At 41.4% G+C, this 10,186-nt stretch overlaps 1 protein-coding gene across 2 annotated transcripts; it reads right to left on the bottom strand.

Moving 5' to 3' along the window:
• Window positions 1-657: 657 nt before the first annotated feature.
• Window positions 658-9,858, bottom strand: HIGD1A (HIG1 hypoxia inducible domain family member 1A). 2 transcript variants are annotated; one of them, XM_074197843.1, is made up of 4 exons: window positions 9,730-9,858; window positions 5,909-6,028; window positions 4,010-4,144; window positions 658-1,634 (listed from the first exon to the last, which is right to left on the bottom strand). In XM_074197843.1, exons 2-4 carry the CDS (start codon window positions 6,003-6,005, stop codon window positions 1,585-1,587), a joined length of 282 nt encoding a protein of 93 aa, XP_074053944.1. In that variant the 5' UTR covers window positions 6,006-6,028; window positions 9,730-9,858; the 3' UTR covers window positions 658-1,584. The 2 variants fall into 2 exon arrangements, with proteins under 2 accessions (XP_074053944.1, XP_074053945.1); XM_074197844.1 differs by lacking the exon at window positions 9,730-9,858 and adding an exon at window positions 9,011-9,091.
• Window positions 9,859-10,186: the final 328 nt, after the last annotated feature.

Below are 10,186 nucleotides of genomic sequence, written 5' to 3'. Positions count from 1 at the left end.
TTTTAATTTGTATTAGCTATTTTTGTAGTCTATCATGATCATTCCAACAAGATTGTCCTTGACAGCAGGTACTATTTGCCTCATCTATGTATCTTGCATGTGACTGGCACTTCATAAATGTCTGTTAAATTAATATAAATTTCTAACAACAGACAGCCACAGGGGCAACTAGGTGGCATAGTGGATAAAGCCCTGGAGTCAGGAGTACCTGGGTTCAAATCCGGTCTCAGACACTTAATAATTACCTAGCTGTGTGGCCTTGGGCAAGCCACTTAAACCCGTTGCCTTGCAAAAAAAAAAAAAAAAAGACAGCCACAAAATCAAGAGTTTTTTTTTTTTGATTTTTGCTATTGAAGTCTATTGATCCTAGACTTAAAGCAAGGGGAAAAAAGTTAACTTTTCTGGGAATATACAATGTTTTTGTACTACTTGGACAAGGTACTTCCATTATGTCAACTTAAAATAGGGTAAAAAGACATGTGATGTTTGGGGGCAGCCAGGTGGTGCAGTGAATAGAGCACTGGCCTTGGAGTCAGGAGCACCTAGGTTCAAATCCGACCTCAGACACTAATTACCTAGCCATGTGGCCTTGGGCAAGCTACTTAGCCCCATTGCCTTGAAAAAAAATCTAAAAAAAAATAATAAAAAAATAAGACATGTGATGTGTTCATTTTATTTAATATCAGTACCATGTTATTACCATGGAATGTAAATTCATCTTAAATATCACAATTCTACAAATAACAAAGCATTAAATAGGTCAACATTTTTGTAAGAAGAATGCTCACATTAGTCTTCTCATATTGTGATAAACCATCAACTCTTAAAATATATTTTTCAGTTGGACATGACTTCTAGAAAACAATATTGCACACATTTCAAATTTCTATCTTTACTGCTGAACAAACATTTCAAATACATATAGAACAGATGGCATTTAAAAAACAGTAGTAAGTCTCTCATCTTTAACTAACTTTATAATAAATACTACTATGTTAAGTAGCCTGGTTAACAAGTGTTCAAGGCTCATCTTAAATATAAACAAGTTTTCTATGATGAAGGTAGAGAGGAAAACTTGCCATAATATTTTGTTTCATGTTTTTCTTACAAATGTTCTTTTGGACCTAGTCAAAGCCAAGCAGACCTAGACTTAATTAAGTTACACATTTCTACAAGAAAAGGAGGTAAATGCTTCCTCTATTTTAAAGCAGATTCCCATATTATATCCCAAAATATGTCCCATCTTAAACCAAAATTGAGTCTTGGGTCTCTAATTTTTTTAGTCATTAATGTTTAAGATTTGAGAAATATCAATAGTTTTTCACCTAAGTAAGTTTCAATGACCAGTTCTTTTGTATTAACTCTGCTCCCCTAATTAACTTTTGGATACCAATCAGCATACCTTGAATCACCTGGGAAACTAAAGCTTCCTTGAAAAAAATCCAATCTTAAATATCATGATTATGTCTGATATGTGCTGCTTTTCAGAACTGTGTACCTCTAGATGATTTTTTTAAACATAACCTCAATGTGAGGTATCTAGCTCTATAAAACATCATCAGCACTTAGACAGCATCTTTCCTCTTAAGGTTTGGGTTTTGCCCAGTATTCCCGGTACATGGAGTACAGCATACCTAAAAGTAAAGAAAAGGTAGTTAGATTTTCAATGTGGGTTTCTATATGAAATAAACCAAGGCACTTTTTTTTAAAATTCGCCACAACAGTCAATACTTTTTTTTGTTTTGTTTTTTGCCAAGGGAGTGGGGTTAAGTGACTTGCCCAAGGTCACACAACTAGGTAATTAAGTGTCTGAGGTCAAATTTGAACTCGGGTCCTCCTGACTCCAGGGTCAGTACTCTATCCACTTCGCCACCTGGCTGCCCCTAGGCAATACTTATTAAGAAAAAATTTACAAAAGGAATTCAGGATACTGCGCATACTTCCATTTTTATCTTCCTTTATTATCTTAATGTTTATAAAGTAAACTCTTCATAATTCCTTAACTAGTTCATGGGGTTCCACTTAGATCATAAGAACAAAATTATTTGTCTGCTGCCAAAGTAGCAGAGACAAATCATAAATCATGAGACCTCAGAAATTATCTAGTCTAGCCTTATTTTATAAATAAACAGACCAGAGAAATGACTGGTTCTAGGTTGCAAAATAAGTATCAGGGCCAGGATTCAAACAATCTAGGTATCCTGGCTCCAAGTTCAGGATTTTTGTAAAGAAGAATCCTTGGTACTTATCAAGTGACAGAATTAAAATTCAATAAATGTTTCTTATCTAAGTCTTAATTCTGCACTCCTGCCATGTTTTAATATCTAGTTTTATATATATGCATATATAAAAAACTACATATACACACATACACAAATAAATATAAAATGCTAACATTATTTACCCATGATTGCTTCATTGTTGGTAAAACATTTCCAATACACTGAAAATGTGGAATTGTAAATTACAGGCCTTCTCCACCTTAATAGTTTTATGAGTTGCTGCAAGCAATAAGATCTCTCACCTAACAACCAGCCCTATGTTTATAATGTTCCCAAACTTAAGAAAGTCTATTCCTCTAAAAAAAAAACCAAAACTTTTATGGCCAATCTAGTACATAAAGCCTTTCCAAGTAGTAAAATGCCTAATTGCTTTTGTTACACTGGCACAGCTTTTGAGAAGTCAAGGTCACTTTATGCCAAAATGATGTTCATCCAAAGAGAATGGTATTTCTAAAACTTATGCTTAAAGATATTGGCTCAGTCTCTTGCATTAGAGTATAAGCTCACTAAGGTAAAGGACTGTCTCTTCTCTCCTTCCTGTTTAATGTTTCATTGATACTAGTTTAGCAGTAAAATATGTTAAAAGACCAATTATTTAATCCAGCAACTCAAATGTGAAGTAGTAAAATCCTATACTAGGGCAGTAGTAGTGAGACGAAACAGAATTTTATGCTAGTAATTTAACAATGCAATTTTCATTAACTTAAAGATGCCATTACTGTACACGTACACAACTAGGAAAAATATTCTTTACCATTTTAAATTGGCTTAAAGACCAAACTCTTCAAAGAATATTAAGAGGATGAAATTTAGAACTGAAGATCTTAAATATCATATGGTTCAAGCCCTTCATTTTATAGATGAGGAAACAAAACCCAGACAATGGAACATCCAAAATTCTACAGTTAACTTCTAGTAACAGTCAACAATATAATTCATGACTCTGAAGTGTATTAAATGATGAACTGATTAAAAGTCACTTAGTTTTGGAAGCAAAAGATACTAGGCAAATCACTGTAGGAATCTTTCTAAATATTATTTATCTTATCCTGTTTTTTGGATTTTTTTGAAAATATATATATTAATATACTGTTGGTGGAGTAGTGAACTGCTTTAACCATTCTGGAGAGCATTTTGGAACTATACCCAAAAGGTATACAAAAACTTTACATATCCTTTGATCCAGAATACCACTACTAGGTCTATATTCCAAAAAGATCATAAAGAAAAGGGAAAAAGATCTACATGTACAAGAATATTTATAGTATTTCTTTTTGTAGTGGCAAAGAATTGTAAGCTGAAGGGATGCCCATCAATTGGGAATGGTTGAAATAAATTATGGTATATGAATGAGATGGAGTAATATTAATCTATAAGAAATTATGAGTGGGGATGGCTAGGTGGTGCAGTGGACACAGTATGGGCCCTGGAGTCAGGAGTACCTGGGTTCAAATCCGGTCTCAGACACTTAATAATTACCTAGCTGTGTGGCCTTGGACAAGCCACTTAACCCCATTTGCCTTGCAAAATCTAAAAAAAAAAAAAAAAAAACCTAAAAAAAGAAATCATGAGTGAGTAGGACTTCGGAAAAGATGCATAATTCCAAATTGCTCTCTAGAATGGTTGCATCAGTTCACAACTCAACTAACAGCATATTAATACATCTTAAAAAACATATTAATGAAAAATTTCATTGAATAATAGAATGTTTGCTATGGAGAACCTACCAATAGTCATTGCTCCTACTACAAAGCCTTGGGCTCCCACACGCATGTGAATCAGGTGGACAGACATTTTAGTATTCCCTCTGCTCTTCAGTCTGTATAATCCATATGCAACAATAGCTGCAAAGCCTGCTATTCCTGTGAGACACAGAATCAACAGGTAGAACACAAACCAAATGCACAAATAGGAAAAAAAGAGCAAGTATCATATCTCTAAACAAGTAACTAAATCAACAACTATCTTCTATAGTTCACCTAGGGAATTAGTTATTTCTATGTTTGCATCTTATACGACTATGAGTTCCATGAAGGAAGCATGCTTAAATTTTCTACTTTGCCTATCATGGAACTCCTCACTGTACACAGCAGGTACCAACTGAATGAATCTGTGCATCTTACAGAAATGGGGGGGGGGGGGCCACTAGGTGGCACAATGGATAGAGCACCAAACCTGGAGTCAGGAGGACCTGAGTTCAAATTTGATTAATTAATAACAGTCCCCTACCCCCTCCTCTGTCTGATGCAAGAGGAATAGAAGCAAGTTTTGGAGCTTAAGTCTTAGCTTCACCACTCACTAACTGTGAGTCCCTGGAACAAGTCACTCACTTCTCTGGATCTCAACTCCCCCTCATTTTGAAGGGTTGGCCTAAGTTGCTTCCAGCTCCAAATCTATGACACAGTAGTCCTTCTCTGGCTTTCAAGATACTGTTCTATGAGTCCATTCTTTCTCAAAGACCTTTTCTGAAACAAGCTGTTTTCTACCCAATAAATGTGAGCATCCCCCCAAAACTCCATGTTGGTCCATCCCCTTCTCTTTATACTTTCTCCCTATCTGATCTCATCGCATCTCCTGAGTAACCATCAAATTTATCATCTTTTACATAGTTATAAGCTGGTAGAGATCTCAGGGGTCATTCAGTCATACACCCTCTATTTAGAGATAAAGACCAGAGGTCTACAGAAGTGTATTCTGTGAAGTCACACAGGCGTCCAACAGGAGAAATTTGAAGTCAGGATCTCTAAACCCAGAGTCAGTGATATTTCCAACAAACCACACTGTTTCAGTGCAGAGGAATCCCAGATCCAGTCAACCCTAATCTTTCTCCAGGCCCACATTACCAAATGCCTGCTGGACATTTCAAAACAAACATGACCAAAATAACTCATTTTTTTCCACTAAACTTATTCCAACTCCAAACATTTTTATTAATGGCACTATCTTTCCATCAACCCAGATTTATGAACTTTAACCCCTGTCCCTTCCCTCTCCCTCAAGTTGTTATCAATTACAAACCTACCAGTCAGTGGATTATCATCACCATCTTCATCTTTTCTGAAAATGGATCAGAAAAAAGTGTGGAAGCCACTCCCAAGACCTATCTTCCTACTGGTCAGCATAAAAGTTTTGGTCTATTTTTTTTACCAACCTGAACAAGAAATCCAAAGTACCCTCCCTCTTCCCCTCCCCCACCCCATTCAGGGGCTGATCATATCAGCATCTAACTTTATGCAGACACCTGATTATATATAGCTCTATTTCAGCTCAGACTACCAAATTCAAGATAGCCACCAGCCTCAGCCTCCAAAAGTAGGAGTAATTAGAGGCCTGCCTGCACCATCACATCTGGTCACTAAAATCATTTGAAAGAATAATGAATAGAAATTTAAAGTCATAATTAAAATCTTAATAAATTTGGATAATTTTCAGAATGGAAAAAAATCTTTAAACTGAATTGACAAATGAACAATGATCAAAATTGTTTTATATATTCATGTGTCACATCTTATTGAAACAAATGCCTTTGCAGAATCTCCTTAAAAGGATGTCCAAGTCTTTGGATTTCAGGGAAAAAACTAGAAGGAACTTTTAGATAAATTATTATTTTGTTACAGTTGACTTACCAATTGGGACAAATGGTGCCTCTTTGGCTTTTCGGGCAAGTTTTGATCCTGAAGTCTCATCATAAGAGGAAAGGGAAACATCACTGTCCGTTGACATGGTAGATGGTTGGAAAAGCTTTCCTAAAAGAGAATTTGAAAGGTATTTTACATCTCAAAAAGTACTTTAAACTACAAAAGGCTAAGGATGCTGTCCAAAGTGCCTCAAATTTTGATCATTCATTAATTTCTTCTCGAACCACATTTGCCTGTCAGACTAAAATTCCAAACACTACTAACACTTTTTTTTTTAATAGCAAGCCAATGACAAAAACAGAAAGTTCACCATCTCTGAACTTAAGACTTGGAAAACTAAACACCTAACATTCCAACATTTAACATGCTGCAGGAGTGCTTGTTAAAAGCATCAGGTGGCACGGCCCTGGAATCAAGAGTACCTGGGTTCAAATCCGGTCTCAAGACACTTGATAATTCCCTAGCTGTGTGGCCTTGGGCAAGCCACTTAACCCCATTTGTCTTGCAAAAAAAAAAAAAAACCTAAAAAAAGCATCAGCCATTTGTTTCCTTCAAAAACTAAAACAACTGCTAAAAATTTGGCTTTCAGAGAATCATCTACCCAAAATAAAATCTATTTCCAAATAAGAATTAGCAAAATATACCAAAACTGGAAGGGGCAGAGAATAACATTTAAGAAAAAAAAAAAAGGTGGGTTTTCAGCAGGCTAAAAATAAATCAAATGTTGCCAGCCTGAAACTAATATCAAAAAACTTAATTAACTCACATCTATGGATCTCTGACCATTTGATAACAACTACTACTACTACTATAAAACTGAGTACTTCCAAACTTTATGCTAGCAAGGTTGGAATAATTACTATGGTGAAAAACAAATGCAACCTGTACACACATTTCTGATCATATGGCCCACTCTGGGGAAAAAAAAAACGTTAAAAAATGTTTTAAATGAAGCACTGTTAGTGAAATCCTATCAGTAAGCATTCTTTTCCTTAAGTTTGAGAGCCTTTGAAAAAAATGACAACTTGAATGGTTAAACGTCATCTTCAATTCCAATCAGTTCCAAATCTTTTCAGTGAAACACTTATCTACACAACTCTGTTCCATTCAGTTGCTACCCTCTTCTCCCCTTTTCTTAGATACATCCACTCCTGTTCCATTTCTCAATTCCTTTCTATTTTTTTTCCTCTCTCCTCCAGGATCTGCTGGCACTCATTATTTCAAATTCCTCAACTTGTTCTTGCTGATCTTTGTGCTCATTTAGCCTCATTCTACCTTTCAGAACAGAGAAGGTAAACTATTATGAAGGATATTGAATTGTTCAGGGATGAGACCTAATTAACTCATGATCCAGGTGCTAAATATAGTTTTTGCATTGAATGCCATCCCCAGACAAAAGTAAAATGTCCTGGGGTGGCTTGTTGCTTTTGGAGAATGAGGCCTAATCAAATGTACAGATCAAGGAATTACTAATTACTGGATAAAGCATAGCATACAGAACCAGAACTAACATAAATATCCTAAAAAATTTATTTTATTTGCCTGTTCTAATGAATCCCCATTACCCAAGAATATAATTCAGCTTGCTCAGCTTGGAATTTAAGGTCCTCCACAATATGATCCTACCATTACTGACTACTTATTGCCCTCAGATTCACAGAAGCCTAGAATTGGCTAGGACCATATATGCCATCCACCTTTAAACCCCACCCTTCACTGAAAAAGAAGCTAATGCTTGAGGAAGTTGTAACTTTCCTAAAGTCACACAATTACACAATACAAATGAGCATTATTCATTTTTTGTATTTAGTCTAATTCTGTCTTTTGTTTACCAGGTGAAAGGTGAAGAGGAACTTGAACCAAGGTGGTGACTGCAAGAAGAAAAAGGATGAGAGATACTATGAAAATAGAAATGATAAAGTTGTATCAACAGATTGGACACATGAGTTAAGAGGGAGGTGAGGCTATCACCAAGTTTGTTATTAGACAGTGCTTTCAAAAAATTAGGAAAATGCTGGGGTTTGAGGAAAGATGTTAAGTTCTGTTTAGACATGAATGAGGAGTTTGAGATGCTTAGGCAATTGTGATTCAAGATTAGTTAGGGAGAGGAGCCAGGACTCAATATATAGAACTGAAAATTATCTGTATGGAGATAATAATTAAACCTCTGGATACTGATGAGAAGGAGCCCAGGAGAAAAACCTTTGGAATTAACGATGGTGATTGTATGTGGCATAAAGAACCATTTGTGTGACCCTGAACATGTATTTGTACAGGTTTCAATTTCTTTATCTCCAGTGGGTTGGACTAGAAGTGTTGTTAAACTCAAATAGAATTGCTTAAGGATTCCAGTGGTCACATATTTGACTTAAGGGAAAAAATCACATTTTCTATGTCCTATTGTATTTTTATTTTGTTAAAATATTTCTCAATCACTTTAATCGGATTCCAGCTGTGTAGATAGGCCACTTAAGGATGATCTCTAGGGTTCCTTTCCTGCTCTAAATCCTACATTCCTAAGTCAAACCTCTCATTTTAGAGATGAGGAAATAACTGACCGAAAGATAAATTTATCTGCCCATTGTTATTAGCAGAGCAGGAACCAGAATTCAAATTTCTAAACTTAATAATTCAGTGTTCTTTAAAGCAAGTCAAAACCATTGACTTCCTGATATAGTACAATATACTTTCAGAAGCTATGTAAACATCATTAACTTTAAATTTTCACCTGTGAGAACATACATACTAAAGTGATACCTCCTCTTCCCTACTTCATATTCCCATGAACTGGTAAAAAAAAAAGGATATCATGAATAGGAAACGTGTTTTCTTGCCTAGATGTAAGTCACCCCAGGGCAGCAGAAGTGGCACCACCCTGGAGCGGGGAGAACCTGAGTTCTTATGATATCGGGCCTCAGACAGTAGCTGTGATCCGGGGCCACGCTTCACCCTTTTGCTGTTAGCGAGCCGCAGCGCTCCAGCCTCTGCCAAAAACTGCCCAAGGAAGGTCACGGCCGCACAGGAAGATGTGACCCGAGCTCACTCCGCGCTCCTTTACCTCCACTTCCTAACCCACCCCGAGGTGCCTACCTGGAGCTCCCAGCCCTGCCCGGAGGCTTGGAGCGTGGGGGAGATCCGCCGCACCGAAGCCCAGCCTGGAGGCCTCGTGCCCCCCGAGGGGAAGGGGAGGGCATGGAAGGCGGCGGCGGGCCAGGCCCCTCGCATGCGGCCGGGGGGCCAGGGGCCACCAGCTCCGGGTTCTTCCTCCTCCCAGGGGGCCCCGGGGCCCGGCCGCTGCCCGGATGCCGGCTCGTGCGGGCCCCTCGCCATCCCCAGCGGAGGCGGCGGCCGAGCGCGCTCACGCGGCCGAACACGCCGGGCGCGCGCCCCGGCGCCCACCGGGGGCCGCCCGAGGCCAAGGGCGCGGGGGAGGGGCCGTGGGGGAGGGGCCCGCTCCGTGACCTTGTCCCACTCCGCGGCCTCTCGCCGGGTGCCCCACGCCTCCCCAGCCCCCTCCCCGCCCTGGGCCTGCCCCCGGCCCTGGGCCCGCCCCGCACCCCACGTCCCGCCCGGCCCCCAGCGGTCAGGACCCCCATCCTGCCCGCCCCCGGCCCCCCGCTGAGGCCCCGGCTCGGAGCCCCGGGATCCTCCGCAACCCCCCCCCGGCCCCGGGCCCCGGGCCCCCGGCCCGCCTCCCGCGCCCCTTCCCCAGCCCCGGCCGCCCCCGGGGCGGCCTCCACTGCCCTCCCCGCCCCCACGGCGGGCGGCCGGCGCCCCCTCCCGCTGCCGGCCCCCGGGCCCCCACTCACAGGGCAGGGCGCAGACGGCAGCCGGGGCGGCTCAGGCAGGCGCCCGCTTCTGCTTCGCCCCGCACCTCGCCGGCGACTTCGCCCGCACGGGAGGGGGCGGGGCATCCGGTCGGCTCCCTCCTCCGCAACCCCCGCCCACAGCGGGGCCAGGCAGCCAATAGGACGAGGCGGGGCGGAGCCGGAGGACGCCGGCGGCGCGCAGGCGCGGTGCGGCCTGCGTGCCTCCACGGCCGCGAGCCCGGGACGCGGGGCCCAGCTCCCCTAGGCCTGCGGGCCGGACCCGGAAGCGGGGCGTTCTGGGGGAAACACCGGGCTGTCAAGGTCACCTGGGCTGGCCGGGCTACGTCATGCGGCCTCCGCCCTGTTCCCGGCTGTGAGGCCCGGGCACGGACACGGCCCACGGCTGGGGAAGGAGCCCGTGGGCTGGAAACCGCCCCGCGGCAAGCCGAGGCCCAGC

This window comes from Macrotis lagotis, chromosome 8 (assembly GCF_037893015.1).
Source record: "Macrotis lagotis isolate mMagLag1 chromosome 8, bilby.v1.9.chrom.fasta, whole genome shotgun sequence".
Taxonomy (NCBI): Eukaryota; Metazoa; Chordata; class Mammalia; order Peramelemorphia; family Peramelidae; genus Macrotis; species Macrotis lagotis.
This window is presented reverse-complemented; position numbering and strand designations above follow the sequence as displayed.

Coding starts and splice junctions, on each gene's coding strand:
- HIGD1A (XM_074197843.1), bottom strand. CDS start 6,005: ATGTCAACGGACAGTGATGTTTCCCTTTCCTCTTATGATGAGACTTCA. Junction 4,145..5,908: donor GGCACCATTTGTCCCAATTG/GTAAGTCAACTG, acceptor TGTGTCTCACAG/GAATAGCAGGCTTTGCAGCT. Junction 1,635..4,009: donor AGTAGGAGCAATGACTATTG/GTAGGTTCTCCA, acceptor CTTTACTTTTAG/GTATGCTGTACTCCATGTAC.